Source organism: Vigna umbellata, chromosome 1, assembly GCF_029865625.1.
Source record: "Vigna umbellata cultivar VRB3 chromosome 1, Vumbellata_1.0, whole genome shotgun sequence".
In the NCBI taxonomy this organism is placed as follows: domain Eukaryota; kingdom Viridiplantae; phylum Streptophyta; class Magnoliopsida; order Fabales; family Fabaceae; genus Vigna; species Vigna umbellata.
Genome location: NC_142165.1, coordinates 95450094 through 95473267, shown reverse-complemented (window position 1 = coordinate 95473267; position 23174 = coordinate 95450094). Strand labels below are relative to the sequence as shown.

The 23174-nt window shown below is 31.5% G+C and overlaps 2 protein-coding genes across 2 annotated transcripts; both read left to right on the top strand.

Annotated features, from left to right (window-relative positions):
- The first annotated feature begins 9335 nt into the window (after positions 1 to 9335).
- Positions 9336 to 12371, top strand: LOC124828956 (uncharacterized). The gene is made up of 3 exons (XM_088115115.1): positions 9336 to 10050; positions 11436 to 11562; positions 11661 to 12371. Exons 1-3 carry the CDS (start codon positions 9355 to 9357, stop codon positions 12233 to 12235), a joined length of 1398 nt encoding a protein of 465 aa, XP_087971241.1. The 5' UTR covers positions 9336 to 9354; the 3' UTR covers positions 12236 to 12371.
- Positions 12372 to 17176: 4805 nt separating this feature from the next.
- LOC124828911 (protein HOTHEAD-like) lies at positions 17177 to 22458 on the top strand. The gene is made up of 5 exons (XM_047302304.2): positions 17177 to 17492; positions 20222 to 20561; positions 20645 to 20946; positions 21013 to 21398; positions 21644 to 22458. Exons 1-5 carry the CDS (start codon positions 17411 to 17413, stop codon positions 22274 to 22276), a joined length of 1743 nt encoding a protein of 580 aa, XP_047158260.1. The 5' UTR covers positions 17177 to 17410; the 3' UTR covers positions 22277 to 22458.
- Positions 22459 to 23174: the final 716 nt, after the last annotated feature.

The following is a 23174-nucleotide window of genomic DNA, read 5'->3' as shown; positions in this document are numbered from 1 at the left end:
GTTATGAATGATATGTTAGGAAAATGTAATTTTGTTAATTTATGCTACATTGGTAAGTAGACAGAAGGGAATTGAGAAAAGTTCACCGGTTCTCTTATGTTTGTTGAATATGATTAGTTTTGGATGGGTTGTGGTTGATTATGAATAATTTGTTGAAATAATGTAAATGATGTTGGTTTGCGCTACCTTGGTAAGTAGGCGAGTCGATGTTGGGTCTGCGTTACTTTGGTAAGTAAGCAGGGTGATTTGCGCTACTTTGATAAGTAAGCAGGATGAGATGATGAATGAAGAGATAAAGAGAATGATATAAATCGGGCTACTTTGATAAGTAGGCAGATTAACTATGTGAGTATTGTCTTGCTGCGCTACTTTGGTAAGTAGGCAGAAGATCTTGTTTTATGCTACTTTGGTAAGTAGGCGAATTAATTATACCGTACTGCTTTGGTAAGTAGACAATAATGTCTTGCTGTGCTGCTTTGATAAGTAGACAATATTGTCTTGCGGTGCTACTTTGATAAGTAGAGAGAATAACTTGGTTTGTACTACTTTGGTAAGTAGGTCGGATGAGGTGAAGTTGTAACACTTTGATAAGTGGAATAGTAAAATTGTTGAGCAATGATATTGTGATAATATGTTGAGTGGGTGTGCTTAACTGTATTGAATACTGTGGATGTATTATTAACGGATTGTGAATGGATTGTATGCTTGTTTCAGTTAGCTCACCCTATTGTTTGTGTTTGTGTATGTGAATGCAATGATCGTATAATGTGTCATATTATACGGGAGCATAAACTATTTCAGATGAATTAGCATATGGTTCTAGACTTGCTTAGAAGATGAGAGATCTGTGAAAAAAAAAAAAAAAAAAAAAAAGAGACATGGGGGATTTCTAAATAAATATATTTTGAAATTTCAAACTGTGTGGAATTTTAAATTTAAGAAGTTTATGAACTGTGTGAAATTTTATTTTAGAAGACTTGTGTTGTAATACAACACTTAATATTTTGTTGGTGTTGAAAATTGTTAAAGAAAAGTAATATATGCATTTTTGTGGAAAAATAAATTGTAACGCCTAAATCGGGGTGTTACACTATTGGGTATCAGAGCAATGGTTTTCGAAAATTCATATCTCTTTTGTAAGTAATCTTTTGTTAAATAGTCTTTGTTTAAATAAATAATTTTCGAGGACGAAAATAATTGTTGTTGGGGAGATTGTAAGATCCTTGAAAATATTTGTAAGTTAGATACTAGATAAAAAAAAAAATAGTGAATAGTAAATTGTGAATAGTAAATAGTAAAAAGTGAATAGTAAAAAAAAAAAATAAAATAAAATAAAATTATTTTTGGAAAGGATAAGTGTTACACGTAGCTTTGAGATCAGAATTCACCAATTTGCAAATAAAAAATTATTTTTGTAATAGTAAAATGAATAAAAAAATGAATAGTACAAATGAATAGTAAAAATGAATAGTACAAATGAATAGTAAAATTTTTTACTATAAATAGCCAAGGGGGGAGGCTGAAAATTTACACCAAAGAACTTAGAAAAATGTTGAGAGAAGAGAGTTGGAAGAATTTCTAACTGCAAAGGGGATATTCTGGAAGTTTTCAGAGAGCGAGGAGATTAAGTCTGTAATAGAGGTAAGGGAAGCCACTCTTATACTTTGCTTTTCTCTAATCCTAAATCTTGAATATGTAGTATTTTGTTGCTGTATGGTCTTGAATTTTGAATGAGAACATTTATTTGTTTCTTTTGTATTTTTGGAAGGACGAGAAGTTGTCTAACCGGCTCTGCCAGATTCAACTTCTTGTTTCCCCAAAACTTTGGTTGTTTCTTATATCTTTATATTGTATTTTTGGAAGGACGAGAAGTTGTCTAACCGGCTCTGCCAGATTCAACTTCTTGTTTCCCCAAAGCTTTTGTTGTTTTTTTTTTATATCTTTATATTGTATTTTTGGAAGGATGTGAAGTTGTCTAACCGGCTCTGCCAGATTCAACTTCTTGTTTCCCCAGAAATTTTATTGTTTTATCTATTCTTTTTATTTCATCTTTGTGGAAGGATGAGAAGGTGTCTAACCGGCTCTGCCAGATTCAACTTCTTGTTTCCCCTGAATTTTTATATTAATATTATTTTGATGGTAAGGGCAACTAATTATTTTTGTATGAATTTATAAATATACGAATGTTGAACTGGTGTTCTCTTGCGAAACTGTTTTATGACTTTTATTATATTGGGTGTTATAACTGAAATTGTTAAATTGTACATGTTCTGATGTGATGAATTTATTGAATGAGTTTGTTGGCTGAAATTGATCTTGTTAGAAGGTCTGGAGTAAGGGTTCTGTAATAGCTTATATATGAGTATTAAATAGATATACAGACACTGTTTGAGGTTGTTGTGAGAGGAAGTAAAAATATTAAAATTAGGCATTTTAGATTTAGAGCATAAGACAACAAGGTAGATAAATTAAATAAATAAATTGATTAATTATTGAGGGCCTCCCTTTGTTGGTAGGATAGAGGAACCTTAAAAACCTGAGTTGGCACATCCCTGATCATAGAGCAGCCCTGGCCTGGTCCAGTCAGTTGTGACTAGTCATATGTGCTAGCGTCGAAGGTGAGTTTGATGCGTTCAGACATCTGGGTCCTCTCCGGTGACCAATTGGGGTAAAGAAAAATCTCTACTAGGATGAAAATAAAATAAAACAAGTTGATTGTAGATGCATAATATTATCATGGTAAAAATTTCATATATATTTTATTTATCATTACATTGAGCCCAGACTTTATTATGTAGTTCCTACGATATGTTGCTATATTTTGGTTGATCCATGATCTTTGTTTGGTGAAAATATGTTGAGTTATACTCGTTATGGGCAAAATGAGTTTATAATATGAAGCATGATATATGGCAATATGTTTAATTTATTGATACCAAAACGGGTTATTATGAATTCATGATTAAAGAATGAACATGATTGAGTTAGGTGGATAAGAGGGTATGAATTGTTGGTTTTATGAAATGTTGGAGTGGATATGAGAAATCATTACTTATGAAATGATGTTTACTACCGGGAGTAGTATGTTCGAGTTATACCATGAGAGTTTGGTATGAGCAATGTAACACCTGAGGTTTATGAAAGCAGGCAGAAAGTGGTCTGACCATAAGGCTTTGACATAAACATATGATTCGTAAGTTATATAGAAGCAGGCAGAGAGGGGTCTGACCATAAGGCTTCAGAAAGTAAGACATAGTATATAAGTGAGGCTTAAGGAAGCAGGCAGAGAGCGGTCTGACCATAAGGCTTCATGAGTAAGCATGGTACACTTGTAAGATTTATGGAAATGGAAAAGATGATTTTGATAATGATGAATTAATGACATCGGAATAATGATATTTTATCAATTGCAGAAATACATGATTATAATATTTTTATTACAAGTTTAATGATTTTATGATATGGTTGGCTTACCCTTATTTGTTTGTACTATGATCATATAACTCATGTTATATGTGATTAGATAATGTTGCAGATGCGGTTGAAAAAGCTTAGAGATGAGAGAGATGCGGGGAAAAACTTTCAGGGATTTTTGTAAAAAGAATAAATTTGTATTGGGAAGATTATGTTGTGTAAAACTTATAAGTTGAAATTTCAATGGTGAAGACTATATTGTTTAAAGTTTGTAAGTTTGGTACTGTACTTTGGAGTTTTATGAAATAAAGTTTGATTGTTTATATGAGATATCAAATTAATTTAGTCTCTACTATTAGTAATACCCTTTAAAATATTAGGGTGTTACATATACCCCTCAGCACAGTGAACAAGAATATTTTAAATTTTTAAAAGGCTGACTAATTTTGAAACTTGAACTCTGCCGCATTTCACCCTCAAACCCTACACCCCCTTCTAAATCACTCCTCCCTCCTCCGCCCTCCCTCCTCTCCCATTGTTCTCTTCGGTCTCCTCTGCCCCTCTTTTCTCCTCCCTTTTGCCAAGCTGTTTGCGTTTCTCCTTCGTGCTTGATATCTCACAAATCTCAGGTGCTTTCTGGCGTCCAGGTTAGTATATTGATAAAATGTAGGTATTTGAGTTCGCTGGGTGTTGGTGTTGGTCGCCGGAGAGCAGCTGCTTAAACGCCAGTGGTAGCAGACTTCCGCAGTTGGAAGTGCGGAAAGTAGGGAAACCGTATATCAATATGCGGAGGTTTCCCAGGCGACTCATACTAAACGCACATCCATGTGCGTTAGTTGTCGCCGCATTACGAACTCCAGCGAAATATTAGGTTAATTTAATTTATTAGATTAAATTATATATGTAAATAGTTGCGAGCACATCGAAATTAATTTTAGGTTGAGATATTTAATTTTTTTTATTAGGTTATACTAACCGCATAACCATATGCGAAGGTTTTTAATTTTTTTTATTAGGTTAGTATATATTTATTTTATTAGGTTAATATTTTATTAGGTTAGTATATATTTATTTTATTAGGTTTATTTTTTATTAGGTTAGTATAATAAATTTAATTTTTTTTGTTAGGTGATAAATAAAATGTTTTCTTAATATATTTTTATTTATTTTATTTGTTTGTTAAATTTTGTTGAATTTGTTACTTTTTAACATATTATTATTTTCGTAATATATTATTTATTATGTATTTAATTTTATTTAATTTTTTATGAAATTGAAATAATTATTAAATTTTTTATTGAATTAAATAATAATTATCATATGTAAATTTTGTTAAATATTATTTTAGATTTATTTATAATTATTTAATTATTATATGTAAGAAACGCACTTCAAAGTGCGAAAGATATAAAACGCACTTCGAAGTGCGATATGTAGGAAACGCACTTCGAAGTGCGACCACTAGAAAACGTATTTCAGAATGCGGTTAGGAAACATTAATTAATTAATTACATTTTGACTTTTTATAAATGAAGGATAAAAAAGTAAAATTGGAGGTGTAGGATGAAGAGAGTGAGGTGTAGGAAGAATCACTCGGACTTATTGAGGCAAATTTTACCAAATGAAGATACAATTGACACTTTTTTAAAAGAAGGAACTTAATTGACACAACTCACCATAACTGGAGACAAAATAAGCTATTAAGCCTTTATTTTAACATGAACTTAAAACTTTAACTTAGTAAAAAAGAAGAATAAATGAATCTTAATTGACATAGATAAAAAATAATTTTATTAATATTAATTGAAAAACTATAATTAACATAAATTAAGAAATTACTATAATATAAGTTTTTATTCTGTATAAGAAAACCTTACATGAACTAAAACGTATAAGAGTATATGTGGACGTTGCTTGAAAAAATTGTAGTTGACAGACACCATTTAATAAATATTGTTAATATTGACCAAAAGAAAATCTAGATAATATTGATTGATATGATCTTTAAGAAATTATTTCTTATGATGATAATAAAAGAGAAAAATAATTTCACTAACATAAAACTAACAATGTTTAACCATCTTCATCTTTATTCGTGATTTTGGTAATATAAAAGGATAATAATTTTTTTTTTTAATTTTTACTAAAACAAATATGAAATTAACTAGCTATAAATAATATGAATGTTAGATTTTTTTAAATATCTTATCATACAGTCCCTCCAAAATGAACAAAGTCTTTGATAGAAGGATGACAGAACAATAGAAAGAGAAAAAACAAAAAAAAAATGGAAAACAAGTTCATTAACCATATGGGATTGTCCAAATCCATAGCAACATCATCATCACTGCTTAGGTAGCCATTTCCATTCTCTTTCTGATATCTCATTTTCTTTTTTTCTCACTAAACATTGCTATTATTCACATCTCACACAACCATTTTCCATTTCCTATTGTACCAAACTCTAATCGTTTATCACATTTCTCATGAATTTAATTATAGTGCAAAATATCTTCTGTTTTATTGCCCATCATTAATATGCATAACTTAAATAATTTGTCATTTCTTCTTATCAGTTCAATTTTTAGGTGTCTATTCCAACCACTCATCATTTCACTTCTCTAAAAAGACCTATTATTTAAAGGATAATGTTACTTTTTGACAACATTTTAACTTTACCTACATGTTATTCTGTGATTGGTCTATATTGATGTTTATATTATTGATTGTAAAGTAATTTTGAATCAATCACAGAATGACACGTAAATAATGTTAAAATATTATTAAAAAGATGTTGTCAAAGTATCATTATTCTTATTTAAAGCAGAGTACACACATCCTTCGTATATAAAAAAATTTTAGTTCATTATAACTGTAAGTTGGTGGAACAATTTGTTATCGTTGGACAAACGTTATTACAACTATCATTAGTTAAGGTTAATAGCTATTGTGTAAAGGTTGAAAAGTGAAATTTTTTTTTGAAAAGTTAAAAGTGGAAATGTGAATGCACTTGACTTAAAAATATTTAAGTCTATTAGAAAATTAATAGACGTAAAACTATATTTATTTACTTTTATTAGTCAACTATATACTTTAATAATAAACTTTTATTTACTATTTTATTTTCTTCTAAGCAAACTTAAAATCTAATATTTAATAAATCTATTTTGTATAAATGAATCCCACTTTCTCCTTAAATTTACTTAAATTCACTTATCTAAATTTATCTTAAAAAAACAAACACACCAACTTTCAATATATATATATATATATATATATATATATATATATATATATATATATATATATATATATATATATATATATATATATATATATATATATATGTATAAAGTCATTTAAGCCATCAACCTGATATAAGGTTTACAATTTTCTTTCACAATCTTAACCAAAGTTACAATAGCCAACATATTGTGTTTTTAACATCAAATACTTGCGTGTAAATACTAGAAAAAAAATTTACAGCTCGTGCATATCAAAATTATCTAACTTAAAAGAGTCATTTGTCTTAGAGAATATTAGTGTATCATGAGTAGTCTTCTAAAAAGGATACGACAATAGTAATATTTGTAAATTATGTATGAAAATAAATAGAAGTCACTTACGCAATAAATCATAAGAGAAATTTCTATTGTTAGTATTAGGATATTTGCTCTATCTTGCCAACTTATACACCAGTACCATACCTTATACATTGCATTTGAAAACTATTCTAAGACGTTATGTTCATAAGTTCTTTTAATTTGTTATTGTCTTCAAGTATTCACTTATCATTCCTCTCCATTGAAAAGTAAACATATAAAAACATGGTGATGATGAAAATCATATACCAACACGTTAGGAAAAGTAGCTTTATAATGCAAATCCTTGAAACCATATTTTAGTCGCATGAGGACTCTTAGTTTCACTTTTCTCTGATTTCCAAATTACTTTCAAAATTTTCTTTTATTACCCTTAAAATTTCATGTATCTATGTGTTGAAAATGAAAAAAAAAAAACTTGAAAAGCTATGACTTTAACGTAAACAAAACAAGTGAGACAATACTAAAAATGTTTTCAATTCTTGCATGTTTTATATGTTGAAGCATAGTGTTTCAATGTAATAGGTTGGGGAGTTGTGGGTGGTATAAATATTGAATGATGTCTAGAATTTTAATTTTGAATGGGGCCGGGGGCTGTCCAAAAGCAAGTGTGGATTGGCTGGTACTACAAACTAATCGTTCAATTAGTCATAATATAAATATCTAGAAATTACCATTTAATAATTTAATATACCCACATAAGATTTGTTCCATAAATTTCTTCATAAAAACTTAGATTAAAAAGATTCAAACCAACTGAAAATAAAATAAAATTATAATATATAAAAGATCACAAATATTTGTATTCTAGTATCTTAATTATATATTTATTATATCAAATGAAGATTAATCACTAGGACTTCCCACATGGACTTTGTGGATACTGGTGAGAAAGCATACATAATGGCACTGATTTGGAATAGAGTCATCATGAAATAGTTTTCAGGGCAGATTTTAGTGTAGAATTAACTCCTCCGATTTATTCATATATAATGGACAAAAAGTATTTAACAATATTTTCAGTCAGTGTGTTAAAGAATTATTTTCAAATTAAATTTAAAAGTTAAAAGAAGTTAATATTTTTTTTTGTTATATTCAAGGGAGTACTGTCTTTTGTTACTTTTGTCATCAAAACAGCAAAGTAAAGAAAACACACAGGGAAATACAATAATATCAACAATACTTTTATATATGTTCGTGACTTCAATGCCTTTTTCGAAAATACTTGTTATGTTAGTTATATATAAAACTCATTAAACAGAGGATAAAACCATACAATTTTACGAAGATAACTATAGTTTTAAATAATAATAAAAAAGGTGGTTTAGAAATTAAGAAAATTGATACTTAATAGAATTTATGAAATATGTATTAGAAGATTCTATGGAACTGAAAATGTATCATAATAGTGTTAAAGAATTTAAAATAAGTATTTCATGTTGAAAATACCTTATTAAAATTTTTAGAAATAGGTGTCTTAATTTAAAAATGACAAAAAGAGTCAAATTCGATAAGCCAGTTCACTAATCAAAGTTAAAAATGGTGGACTAGGACAGTCAACTTGGCTCGACAATCTATTATTCACCTTTTTGTAAAAAATAAAAAAAATTAATCTATTTTAGGTAATATTAAATTTTTGATGAAAAAAAAAGGGTTAACCACCCGACTTTTTTTTATGGATAAGAGTTGGTTAAACATTTGCCAACTTTTGAAATGTGGAAAATGCTTTTATACATAAAAATGGAGTTGAAAGCAAATAGTAAGAAAAGGATGAGGAGATTAGTGTCGGAAGCGGTAAGTCAACAGGAGGATCACAAACACGTGGCACGTGCCTAAGCGCGTGGAGAGAAATTCATAAATAGTCAACTACAGGTCTATTTACAGTCCAAAGTATGCAGTGTGTATTTGTTTATCTAAAATAACTCATTACACAACAAACTTCAAATTGAGGCAATATTAATAAAGTATTCCCTCTTGAGATTCAAATTTTAGTTAAGAAGCATCCAAGCTTCTTCTTTCTTGTATCTCCACTTAAACTTCATTGTCTTATAGTTTCATCGCACGCTTCATACTTCAATACATCTCAAAATTTGTCTCCTTCCCACACACTCTTATTTTATTCATCTCACAGACTGTTAAGTTTTGAGATCTTCACCGCCGAACCTTCTCTTGTCTTTCCCCACTCACAACTTCTTTAACAATATATATATATATATATATATATATATATATATATATATATATATATATATATATATATATATATATATATATATATACTCCCTAAACTCTCTCTATATTTCTCCACCCTACCTTCTTTTTCTTCAACTACGATCACATGGCTTTCGCTGCTGCCAAACCTTTCTCTAATAATTCTCTAATGCACACTACCAAGCATCCCCCAAAACGTCCCCTTTTGCTCAAGGACTACCTCAGGGACGACCTCGGTTCCTGTTCATCCAACGGTTTTAAATCGTTGCCGCGCCGACGATGCTGCACCACCGTGGGATTCTTCGTTGAGAAAGATCTCCGACTCCAACGCAAAACAAGGAACACACTACCTCGACGTCGACGATCATCCGTGTCGGCTCTGCAGAGGGCTTCCGTGGCCGTAATCAACGCGATAAAATCGCTTCCGACGTCACAAAAGGGTGGTAGAGCGAAGAGAGGTGGCGTTCTCTGTAGAAGCCTCTCGAGGAAGCTGTTGAGTAGAAGCTTCTGGAAAAAAGCAGCAGTGGTGAGGGAAGAGGGAAGCCAACAGGGCGTGCCGCGGAGGAGGACATCTTTCCGGGAACTCATTATGCTGGATCAGGAACATCATAAAGCGACGTCGTTCGTTGAGTATACTGCATTAGCTGCCCCGAGTTTCACCACTTCTTCTGGTTGTGGCAGTAACAGTTGGGGAGAGAGTGAATTCACGTTTGCATCTACCGCTGCTTCCTCTGAGAGCTCCAACGAAAACTACCTCCTGCTTGAGACAACCAAAGAGTATACACCACGACGTCACAAGGTAGAAGAAGAAGTGGTAACCAAGGTAAGTACTACTCTAATTTCCAACTTTCGATTCTTTCACTATCCTTTTCTTTAACTTTTATATATATATATATATATATATATATATATATATATATATATATATATATTGTTTAGAAAACTAAAAATGTTCAAACTTCAAACTAGTCAGATCCGGGAAGAAAAATACATATCAGCTTTTAATTAATTTGAGTTTATAATGTTCATGTGCATGTGTTCTATATTACTATGATCTTTGATTACTAGTTTTTAATAAATAAGTATAAGTAATATATATTTTTGTCTAAACTGTAATGGAGAATCCGATTCCCTGTACTAAACACAGCTTGTAGCAGTGATTTGCACGTGTAGAGTGGGGATAATTAAACGTTTAATTATTCACGAGAAGATGTGAGGTCTGCGTAAGCGCCTTCCGCGGCGCTGAAACTCACTACGATTTTTTTATTAAAAATTGTGATTAAATGAAATAATAGTATGGAGTAGTTTATTAAATAAAATATTGTTTGAAAGTCCTTAACCGTTGGTTTATTCAGTCCAAATAGGTGATAGTTTGGGAAGTTGGGTTTCACCTAATCTTGTCATTTTCAGGACGGCGGCTAAGGATACACTGCTTTGCTTTTTTAAATTATAAATTTCAGTGCGTTGCGGCACGAGAACTAGTAGGGTTGGGTCTATGCCCTAAGTTTACTCCATTTTGACTTCCTCCTTCCAATAATTCACAACCATTTAATACTACTATATATACATATATTTCATTATTAAACATTTTAAGTATTTTAAAGTTTAATGATTTTTTTAAAGTAAGAACACTGGTTAACAAGGGTAGCTCATATTCACCATCCAAATATTTTTTGTAACCAAATATTTTGTAAGACTTAAAAACTAAAAGTAAATTAACAATTCTTTTATTTCAAAACTAAAAATGAATAAATATAAATCTTAGAGGGGTAACCTGAGAACAACTTAGTCTCGATCTTAATGGAATTAAGGTATTTGAAAAATAAAACGAACACAACAGCAATTAAATATAAGCTAATTAAAGTATTGTAGTTTATATAGATATCCTTAAAATAAAGCGTTTGTATTTGAAGCATTGTTGAAACTTCTGTCCGCATCTCTAAATAATAAATTGATAAAGCATTTGAAGAAAAGTTGAACGTTTTGGGTAAAGTTTGAGTATTTTGATACCACTTCATAAATTTGGTAATAATACTCTATTAAAGTTAAACTCTTGAATGAATCCAACTAAATTATAGTACAGAATTGATTATGTGCCCATCCACTCCTATTGTCAGAATTCCAGCATTAATAAAACTGTCAGTTGTATCTAAAAAAGCTTTGATAATGAAAACGAGACTGATTAGCGAAATGGATCTTGTGAAACAGGAATACTGGGCAAATGAGAAAGAACAGTTTAGTCCTGTATCGATACTAGATTGTCCATTTGTAGATGAAGAAGAGATTTACAAGCGTCGTTTCAGATCCACTTCCTCTGTTGTTTCCATCACGGAAGGTAATGTCTTTCTTTCGACAAAAAAAAATGTCATAAACTTCGATGCCATTCTTCCACTGTTTTTGTTTTTTCTTTTCTGACAAGTGAACAAAATACAGGAAGGAAACACAAGCATATGCACGAAAGATGCCATTTAGAAAGTGTGGCTTCACCGGAGCCGGTGGTTTTAGAGAAAAGGTTCGCGCGGTTAGAGGCGGGGGATGAAACACTCAAGCATTCTACAAAACAACGTTCCCGCGTAGTAGTGCCAGCAGCGCGTACTCGAAATAACTTGCGTCCTGCAAGCAATCACGACATTGAGGAGAACGCTCGAAATCTTCTCAACTTCGTTAAAGGATCAAATCCACAGAACACTTTGATACTTAAGGCAGAGAACCTGCTGTTTGATTACTTCAAGAAGAGTGTTGGAGAATGTAAAGAAATTGATCTGTCAAAAAAGCTTCACCTTTGCAAGGTAGCAGAGGATTGGATAAACGGGCGACCCCAAGAACTGTATTTGGATTGGGAAGAACAAGGACGAAGGTCTGTGTATGTTAGGGAGATGGACAGATGTGAAGGGTGGAAAAACTATGATCAAGAAATACAACAATTGGGTGGGGACCTGGCAAACGAAGTCTTGACAATTCTGGTTAATGAGTCAGTGCTTGATCTTATGATACGTGCCAGCCACTGAGATAACATGCTGCCGATTACCTTTTTCCATTGTTTCTTTTTCCTTTTACATCGATTGTATTCGTCTCTTCTCCCTGTCTCGGGGATACGAGACTCTAAATTTTGGAACAATTAGGGAAAATTTTTGCTTTTACTTACCATGTTTTTCTTCCCCAATATCCTGCCTATATCGCTTTGGCTTCTAGTATTTATTAGGACTTGGGAAAAAAAATTAAATTCATCTTCTCCGAACACATGAGCTCTTATAAACTTAATTACCTATCAACATTTTGAGGACTTGTATTTTTACACAATTCTGAAAAAAAAAAACTTTAAAATACAAAATGTTGTATAGATTACTTATATGAAACCCATTAATCAACAACGCATTAAGATAAAAGAAAATAGTATTAAGTAAATGTAAAATATTTCGTGTTTTGAGTATGAGATTAACGTTAATGATTTAATTAAATTGTGTGTTTAAAGTCTGAATGTTGTCAAAAATTTTAAGTAATGCAGAATAGTGTTGCAGAAGATGTTAAAGTCAACTCAACTTTAACCGTTAGTAATTAATGTAATAGCAAATGTGAGTTACTTATCTATTTATTTAACTAGTCACTAGTTCAATGGTAAATAATGACATTTCACCTTTAAGTTGATTAACATTAATGTTAATATGCTAATTCATGACTAAGCAGTTTGATTGATGTTGACGGAATTTATTGGTAGTTTGCTAAAGGAATCAAACTATGACTGACCATCCAATCTATGGTTGATAGAATAATGTACATTTTGTATTAAGAATAATAAATTAAAATAATATTCATTACATTTTAATATTTTAGGATACTAATTGTAAAGTTTATATTCTGATTATTGATAAATATATTTTTATTTATATTTATTAGAATATTTTAATTAACTTCATCACATTAAATGTTTTTGACTTGAAAAGTTAAGTAGGTAGAAAATTGTTACAGATTCAAATAAAAGAGTAGAAACCGTATTATAAAATTAGTTATGGACAGGTTATATTGATTTCACACATTCGTACAGTTTTAGTCAGTTACTACATACCATTTCTTACTCTTAGTTTTGAGATTTTATAAATATTTTCAATACAGAAGAAACTCAAATGATAACAGAACAAGTCAAGTTGGAATGAAAATTTATCTTATCAGGTAAGGCTTGATACGGAAAATAGGCCAACTCAAACTAAAGGGCCTCCAGATATGTCTAAGCCCATAAATCAACTAAAGGTCAGTATGAATGATGGGCTCAGGACAATACTTAAAAATATGTTTTCCTTCAAGAATGTATTTTCTACTTTCTTGAACACATACTTAATACAAACAAAGTCATATTTATTTTGTATTTTTTACTTTATTTAGGTTAAAATGAGTCTAAGTTTTACATTAAAAAAATAAAAAATAAAAATAAAAATTCATTATCACCTTAAGATTTTGAGTAGTAGGCAATGTCAATTCTTTATATGGTTAAACTGAGATTTCATTGATATTGCATCATATAAAGATTAAGATCTATTAATCCATTATCTTAACATTATAAATAAGTTTCATTGATATTGTATTTTCCTAATGCATCTCTCCTTGATAAACGTGCACTTTAGTTTTGTTCAAAGATCTAAATGAGTTTTAGGAAGTAAGTTCATACTTCAAGCATTATGGCAATTCATCAATATAATTAATTTATTCGGTAACTAAATATCACTTATTCATAATTTACTCAGCTGTGGTGTCTTATAACGAGTAATATGTTCCAGAAGTTCGTTTTTCAAAAATGGTATGGTCTGATATCTAGTACTGTTGTGTTGGTGTGCATAGTTATCTACGACAACAATTACAAATGTTTTGGTCAGGTCTATCGGTTTTGAAGTCATGTTCCCGATTCATTTTGGATGCGTAATCATTTTCAATCGTAATGTGCAACGAGGAAAAAAAAAGTTTGGCATTTTGGAGATCCATAAATTATTAAAAGAATTATCATGGTGAATAAGATACTTGATAATTTAGTTATTGACTAATCCTAATAGTATGGTGTTGTTATTATTCTTGTCATTGTCTTACAGCCAGAGATCTTGCTATTATCAGTGCGTCCATGCAAGAACAAGACAAAGAATCATGTTACTGCTTGACATTCAACAGTGGTACTAAGTCATTTGATTATGTTATAGAGCCAAAAGGCATTGGCCATGTATACATGGGGAGATTTAGCAATGCTGCCAATTGGCTCAAACTAAATGCAAAGGAAGACAAGTTCCCTGTTGCTCTTTTTTTTTTCATTATTAAAGCATTAAAAAGTTTGTTGTGTACTAGAACACTAAATTATTTTCAGAACTTTTCTTGATTAAAGCGCCAAAAATTGTGTTACACTAACTGTATGTTCACTTGAATGGATTTGGAGGAGAGTGATTTAATGGATTTGAGAGGATTCAAAGGTAAATTTTTTGTTGTTTATTTGAGTGGATTTTTGAGGTAAATGAGTGTGAATTTGAAAGTAAAGTTTGTGAAAATTAGTGTAGAATTTGATTGATATGATAGATTAAAAAAATTTACTTCCAAATTCACTCTTACTTACCTCCAAAATCCACTTATAAAGAATAAAAAATTTATCTTCAAATTCTCTCAAATTCGTTCAATCACTCTCCCTAAATCCATTCAAGTAACAAAGTGTAAAAGTTGTGTTCCAATTTACATCTAAGAATTTGTTTAGCTAAATTACTAATTATCTCTAATCGAAATTCTTATTAAAGTAAATTATTAAATTATACCTTATTGGATTGAAATTCTTGACACGTAAAGTGAGCATAAGAAGATTGAAACATAATAATAATTGTTCTTAAATAACGTGTTCATAGATGAGTAAAGCTACTCCTCCACCAACTCCAAATCTAATACATATTTGTTTATATTTTGGATATGCAAAACGAATTCCAATAAACATCAACTCTACCAAATTACCTAAGTGAGTAAAAACATGTCTTCATCAAATGTTGTAAGTGAATCCCACCTGTTTCAAAATGAATTTTTTATCATGTGATTTTCCAAACCAAACTCAACAAAAACAGGTTTTAACCTTACAAGTACATGAGTCATTTTATAAAGGGCATTGAATCGCCGCAAAAATAAGATATGGTATTATTGTGCAATTAATTTCAGTAGCCCTTGCTGGCATCTCCAACCGTATTCATTTGTGTCCATTAAAGAATTTATTGTTTCTTTGAATAGAAATTATGTGAAAGCTCCTTTATTGAAGAAACTGAAAATTGAATCTCGTGAATACCATGAGTTCATCCCCACAGAAGGAATTGGTGAGATGTGTGGACCAAGTATTTCCATAAAAGCTGTCCTCAATTTATGTTTTGCTACGCCTCCAAATCCTCTTATAAAATATTATTTTATTCATTTTTATCTATAAATATATTTTAATCATTTGCTATTTATCATTGAATTTTTAAAAAATAAAGCAGTTTAATTTAATAACAAGACTTTTATCTTAATTTACGATCAATGTTAGAAAATTGGGTTTGCGAATAATCGAGTATCGTTGTTTCAATTGATTCAAAAGAAAGAATTGTTACTTTAAATATAATGTCTGCATTACGTACTTTCCAATGCTTTAAAATATTTACATACATCACTAATTCCCTGTTATTTTGTCATTATAACGTAATAAAAGTCGTTAAATGAAGTCTTGCTGTAATGACCGTAACCAACATTAAATTAAACTTGGGATCTACTAAATAATGATTCGAATTTAAGTTTTATAGAAAATACATTCAATATATATATATATATATATATATATATATATATATATATATATATATATATATATATATATATAAGTTAGTCTAATCAATTAAATTTTTTTAATGAAAGCTAATCATCAATAAAGTCAACTCTTTTAGTGTGTTGAATAATTTTTTTTAATGGATGATTTCGAATTAATCGTTCTCAAATTCAAATCCTATTTGTCAATATCGATCAGTGATATATGTTAAAAAACTTCTGATATTAAGGTTAACTTGGTTCAAATTATAAGGATACATAATGTGTAATTTATCTTCTTTTCTCGAATTACTATTTATGGACTTTATAATGAATATTTTATTAAGATGGATCTAATTATTATTTAAACATAACTAATTGTGATTTAGCCTTTAAATAAGATAATATTAGAATTTGTTTATTTTGCTTAATTGTTTTGTGTTTGTAACGTTTCAATCGTTTAGTTTGATTCACATCTAATGGTCTTTCAGTTAATAATTAACCTTGTATATTGCACATCAACAAATATTTTATATTTATAATATATTAATAATAAAAAAGTACAATTGTGATATATTTATAATTAAAATGAATTAGAAACTTAAATACACTACCTGTATTAGTAAAATATTCAATTTTATTTTTATTACTAGGATTTCATCATGGTAGATGAAATATCATCTGGATAGGACACATATCATGTATGTATTGTAATAATATGATATTTTATGTATTACATCGTCATTTAAAGAGAAAAAAAAAACTGTAATTATAAGAGTTATATGAAAACATATTTAATATTTTTTTGTCAGTTAAATGTTTTAATAAATTTTGGTTTAAAAGATAGCTTTAACTAGTGTTAATATAAAAGTATTGGCACACTATCCAGCACACTTTTTACCTTGTTTTATTTAATTTTCTTTGTGCACCTTTTTTTTTGTATTTCGTACAACAAAAAAAGTGTGGAAACTAAAAGAAAGTGATAAGCATGAAAGAAGAAGAAGATGAAGGGACAGTGGCAGTTATTAGGTGCAATAAAAAAGGCCAACTGTCTTCCCATAAATCGTGTGTTTGCTGTAGAGTTTTGGATTGGTGGCAACCACTACTATATATTTGCAAGCCGGGGACATGGGAAGCTAATTTTGAATGATGCCTCTTCAAATTCTCTGCATTTTCTTCACTATTTATTTATCACGTCCCCACACATATGACTAATTCGAATTAATCTCAGTTTTCCGCGACCAAAACAGCTAGTAATCTTTATATTGCTCAAATATGGCCGTCATGATCGTTGAGATTATTCCACTTTCAACTCTATAAATACCATTTAATAACCTCACTTCATTACTTCATTACTTCATTACTTCATCACTTCACTTCAACTTCTTCTGCCTCACAACTCTGCAATGGCTCTTTGCTGCTCCACCTTCTTTTTTGCTGTTCTTTCTTCGATTCTTTTCTCAGCTCCACTCTGTGCTTCCCAAAAAGGTCATTCTTCTTTTTCTTGTCTTATTCAAATGTATTATCATATACTTGTGTAGATCGGTCAAATTTTGCAGGGTTTTACTCCAAATGAACTGCATCTGTGCTGATAAAACACTCATCTTCATGCTTGAGAGTTAATGGTTTAACATCTATGTTAGCTTTTTAGGTTGAGTATCAAGACAATTTAAAAGTATAATTTTTTTTTTGTTTGAAAGTATGATTAATAGATTTCACTGTGATTTCTAATGCATTACGCACATGATTTTTAGGACACATGTGTTGGAAGTAATTACAGACAATATTAAAACATGATTTTGGTTCCTTATAACCATTAGCTAAACCTTTTGATAGGCAAAGCTATATAATATCTGTGGCGTTGTGCGGAGTGTGGGACACTTTCTGTTAATTGGGTAGCTTCTGATGAAAACCGAACCAAACAAAACAAGAAAGCGATTCACTCAAACTGGACCGAACTAGAAAATGGTTCGAAAGTTTGAACTATTGGGTTGAGTTTGGTTTGTAAAATTACGGTTGGTTGAATGAGGAAGATTAATCAAACTAGAAAATATTTCTTTCCAAACTGAAGCTTGTTTAACAGGGTAATCTGGTAAGAATGGATAGGGTAGAATTTGGTTTGTGACTCAGTTTTGATACATTTTGTCATTAATTAATACGAAAGTATAGAGCCAGAATAGAATTTCACCACATCAGTGGTGTGTCCTTGCTAACCTGTTAAGGAAGTGTAATAATTGCAAGAAGGAGAAAATAAAGGTAAATTCTCTCAACTAACCACCACATGTCTACTCATTAGCTAAGTAGGACCATCAAACATAGGTAAACCAAACACTCTTCTCTCAACTAACAAAACTCAACTCAGTTTGCAGTTCTTTCAATCTCTTGAATAACGAACTAGATGCTCATTCATTTTGGTCCACTCAAATAAATGAGACACAAGAAAATGGAACACAATGCTCCATTTTCTTCTGTTTCATCTCCTAATGGAAAAGTCTTGAGCCATTCTTCTTAGATATTATCAGTCTTGGGTAGGAGATTCCCTTAATTTTGGTAAAACAAATACTTTTTTTAACCAACTATTTCAACATTTCAAGAGAATTAATTTCCGATTACTAACTGTCAAATACTTTTAATATGTAAAGAAAGTATGCATTCATAGTTAACTTTTAACTACTGTTTAAGCATTAATTATGCGAGTTATAAACGAGTATATTAAAATTACCAATCAACAACAGAATATGTAAAATGTCTATGCATCTTTTATTTGGGGAAGGGGGTATGACAAACTTTAAAGAAAAGTTATCTATTCGTGTGAAAGATGTCCTAATTAAATAGGGCAGTTGAAGAATGCCCTTGAGCTTTGGGGTACTCAGCCTCTGAGATTGATTTTGATTTTCAAATGCCAGCAATACTGTGACCCATGTTTTTCTTTATCTGTTGTCCTTTTAATGCGGTGACAGAAAATGACGAGAAAAAACAGGGGAAACATTTTGCATTGTCACAGCTCGATGAGAACGAAAGTGATGAAAAGGAAACTTCAACTAAGTTTTTCCTTCACATTAAATAATCATCAATTTGGTCCACACATTGGAACTCTCTAACTCTAATTACATTTATAATATTACGGTAATTAAGTCAGGGAGGTGATACTTTAAAAAAAAAAACATTCACTTGATGATTGTTATATTCATTTTTTTTTTATTTTTTTATTTATTATTTGAAAATACTAATATGTATTATCATGTTATTAAAATGAGTGGTAAAGTAGTTGCTTTATCTTTTTAGGTTTTGAAATTATCATTTTTGTTAAGTTAATTCGCCTTCTTTATTACGAATAAAAAATCCATGATGGCATACTCCTGTCATTACTTTAAAGCTAAATATAATTGATCTTTGAACTTGTAATTAGAATGTATTTCTAATAATAAATTTCACATTAAAATTGTGTGTTCTAATTGGTTTTATAGTTCATTTGATTGATTTATAACACACACATACATATATATATATATATATATATATATATATATATATATATATATATATATATATATATATATATATATAATATGTAAGTATACTAAGATTAGATTTTAAATAATATATATTTATTAGGTATTAACAAATTCTGAACATGCATTATTTCAAAATATTATAAATTATTTATTTCAATTCTTGACATTTAATATGAAATCTTAACAAAATGGATTGATCGGGGAAAATTTTCTGTTTGACACTTCTTATCTTAATGTAAAAACTATCCAAATTTAATCAAGTTACATATAATTCAATATTATTTAATGTTATTATTTAAATGGGAGTTGTATCCTTCATAATATTATTTAAGAATAGTTTAGAAAAAAATGATATAAAATAAAAATTAAATTAACTTAATTAATATTATTTATTATATTTTGTTTATATTTAGCTATGCAACTAATTAATCGTGTGACAATGCTTATATATACCAAATTCGGTAACATTTATCTACACCATCCATTTACTTCACTTAGACAAACCTTAAGCACTTTCCCGAGTGCACAGTACTAGCTAGCTAAGAAAGGGAAAACACTGTTAGTGAGAGTTAAATTGTTTGGTTCTTTTCATCATTCATCATTCTTTCCATTTTCAAAACCTTAGAAAGGGAAAACACTGCTAGTGCGATTCAGATTTCTTGGGAAATCTAACGAAGAGGTGTTGGTGATACGAATTTACAGTTCCCAACTACACATTTATGCGCAATGCAACGGCGGCACCAGACATCTCATACTACGACTACATCGTAATTGGCGGCGGCACAGCAGGTTGTCCTCTTGCTGCGACACTGTCCCAGAATTACAGCGTGTTGCTCCTTGAACGCGGTGGCTCGCCCTACGGGAACCCCAACATCACCAACTTAGCAGCCTTCGGTGCTGCCCTCTCCGACACCTCCCCCACCTCTCCCGCTCAGCGTTTCATCTCCGAAGACGGCGTCATCAACTCAAGAGCCCGCGTCCTCGGCGGCGGAAGCTGCTTGAACGCTGGCTTTTACACTCGCGCCAGCCCTCAATATGCAAGGTAGAGGCAATACGCAACCTCATTGTTTTGTTATCGTTGATATTATATATGATAAGGATTATCGATTGTTTGTTTATGGGTAGGGAAGCGGGGTGGGATGGAAGGGCTGTGAATGAGTCGTACGAATGGGTGGAGAAGGTAGTTGCGTTTGAGCCAGAAGTGAAGCAGTGGCAGTCAGCTGTTCGGGAAGGGCTACTTGAGATAGGTGTTGTGCCTAATAATGGCTTCAGTTATGATCACATTGGTGGGACTAAGGTAGGAGGCACCATCTTTGACCACCAAGGCTTCAGACACACCGCTGCTGATCTTTTGCAGTATGCCAACCCCTCTGCAATTACCCTCCTTCTCCATGCCACCGTCCACAGGATCCTCTTTAGAGTCAAAGGTCCCTTCCACGTCTTCATTTCCTTTTTCTCCACCCATTAATACTCACCAATTTAACTCATTGCAGATGGATCTAAACCAATGGCGCATGGAGTTGTGTTCAGAGATTCATTGGGTCGTAAACACAAGGCGTACCTGAATCGTCATCCCAAGAGCGAGATCATTGTTTCGGCCGGTGCGCTTGGAAGCCCACAACTTCTTATGTTGAGTGGAGTTGGGCCCAGACAACACCTTCGGGCCCATAACATCAGTGTAACATTGGACCAGCCTTTGGTGGGTCAGGGAATGTCAGATAACCCCATGAACGCCATCTTCGTCCCATCCCCTCAACCGGTGGAGATATCTCTCATTGAGGTGGTGGGCATTACAAGTTTTGGCAGTTACATTGAAGCTGCCAGTGGTGAAAACTTCGCCGGTGGTTCCCCTAGGGACTACGGAATGTTCTCCCCTAAGGTACTCCCATTATATACTTCTTAGTATAACCACGAATAACTTACATTAAACAACTATATTATATGAAAATTAATCAGAATAACCCGATGATATTAAATTATAGGGTGAAATTTGTAATAATTATTAAATTACGTATAAAATAATTGATGGAGTGGATGATGCAGTTGACATATTGAAGTTAAAGTCAAATTTAATAATGAAATAGATTTTTTGAGAAGATAAAAAGGATAAGTTGGTTGACGCAGATTGGTCAACTGTCGAGGGTGCCGCCAAAAGAAAGGACCCCAGAGGCCATTGCTAAGGCAACAGAAGCGATGCAGGGTCTGGACCAAGCAGCCTTCAGAGGAGGGTTCATCCTGGAGAAGATAATGGGTCCGATTTCAAGCGGGCATTTGGAGCTCCGAACCCGCGATCCAAATGAAAACCCGTCGGTGACCTTCAACTACTTCCAGGATCCCCTGGACTTGGAGAGATGCGTGCAGGGCCTTAGCACGGTGGAGAAGATAATCGAATCCAAGGCATTCGCTCCCTTCAGATACCCCAACATGCCACTCGCCATGCTTTTGAACATGACTGCAAATTCCCCCGTTAACTTGCTGCCCAAACACACCAACTCCTCCCTCTCTCTCCAACAGTTCTGCAGAGACACGGTGATGACCATTTGGCACTACCACGGAGGCTGCCAAGTAGGAAAAGTCGTCGACAGGGACTACAAGGTTCTTGGTGTCGATGCACTTCGCGTTATCGACGGTTCCACCTTTAACTACTCTCCTGGGACTAATCCTCAGGCCACTGTTATGATGCTTGGCAGGTACATGGGAGTTAAAATACTCACTCAGAGACTTCGTGCCACTGCTGCGGATCAAACACAACAATAAATTGTATAGTTTGTTCTTTGATTTCATCTTTTCATCAACGTTGCTTCTGAGGCAGCCCAGCAATGAGAAAAATAAGAAATCATCATTATTCTTGTAGTTGATGAACACATAGAAGTTAATTAAGCTAGGCAGGGAGAACATTTCTTCTCGTATATTTTTATTACACGATGGATGTTATATCTTGCAACATCTTCAGTATTTTTTCTTTTACGTTTTCAATTAAAATAATCATAATTTTATCTCAATTCAGCACTCATTTTTATAATACCATTAGCTTTATATATTTTATCAAGTGAATCTTTAATTTTAATTTAAGAAAAATATAAAACACGTAAGTTGTTAGTTCAATTTGTCTTTTCCTTTTTTTTTACAATTCCAAACAATACTAATTCCAAAAGGGAAGGTTCGACAGATTGGCGTGGTATTAATGGACGGGCTATTGAGGAACTCAAGATTTTAGCAATATATCACCAATAATTTAACTAGTAAAAGAACAATTGATATATATTCTCAAAGAATTCAAAGATTAAAAAAGGCTGCACATTCTATGGTACATAAGGAAGTGGAATGAGCTTTTAGTATTTAAAAATATCAGTAAAATCTGTATAGTGAAATTTACTAAATAAAATAGGATCCTGATACGTGAAAATCTTTATACAAATTATATACATTTATATTTTTTAATCTGAATATAATATTTTATTATTAGAAGTGGTCGTTGGATAAAATATAAGAGATATAATAGTGTACGCCTCTGCAATACTCTCGAGACACTACAAACGTAAACCTTTGAAACTGCTATCGTAGGTTTGAAGAATGAGTCACTTGAAATTGAAAGCACTGAAAAAAAAAAGAAGGAAAATAATGAGAAGAATATAACATGGGATATTCCATATAA

Excerpts from the sequence above, each read along its gene's own strand:
- LOC124828956 (XM_088115115.1), top strand. The coding sequence starts at position 9,355 with ATGGCTTTCGCTGCTGCCAAACCTTTCTCTAATAATTCTCTAATGCAC. Across the intron at positions 10,051-11,435 it reads AAGAAGAAGTGGTAACCAAG|GAATACTGGGCAAATGAGAA; the intron begins GTAAGTACTACT and ends CTTGTGAAACAG. Across the intron at positions 11,563-11,660 it reads TGTTGTTTCCATCACGGAAG|GAAGGAAACACAAGCATATG; the intron begins GTAATGTCTTTC and ends AACAAAATACAG.
- LOC124828911 (XM_047302304.2), top strand. The coding sequence starts at position 17,411 with ATGGCTCTTTGCTGCTCCACCTTCTTTTTTGCTGTTCTTTCTTCGATT. Across the intron at positions 17,493-20,221 it reads ACTCTGTGCTTCCCAAAAAG|TTCCCAACTACACATTTATG; the intron begins GTCATTCTTCTT and ends ACGAATTTACAG. Across the intron at positions 20,562-20,644 it reads GCCAGCCCTCAATATGCAAG|GGAAGCGGGGTGGGATGGAA; the intron begins GTAGAGGCAATA and ends GTTTATGGGTAG.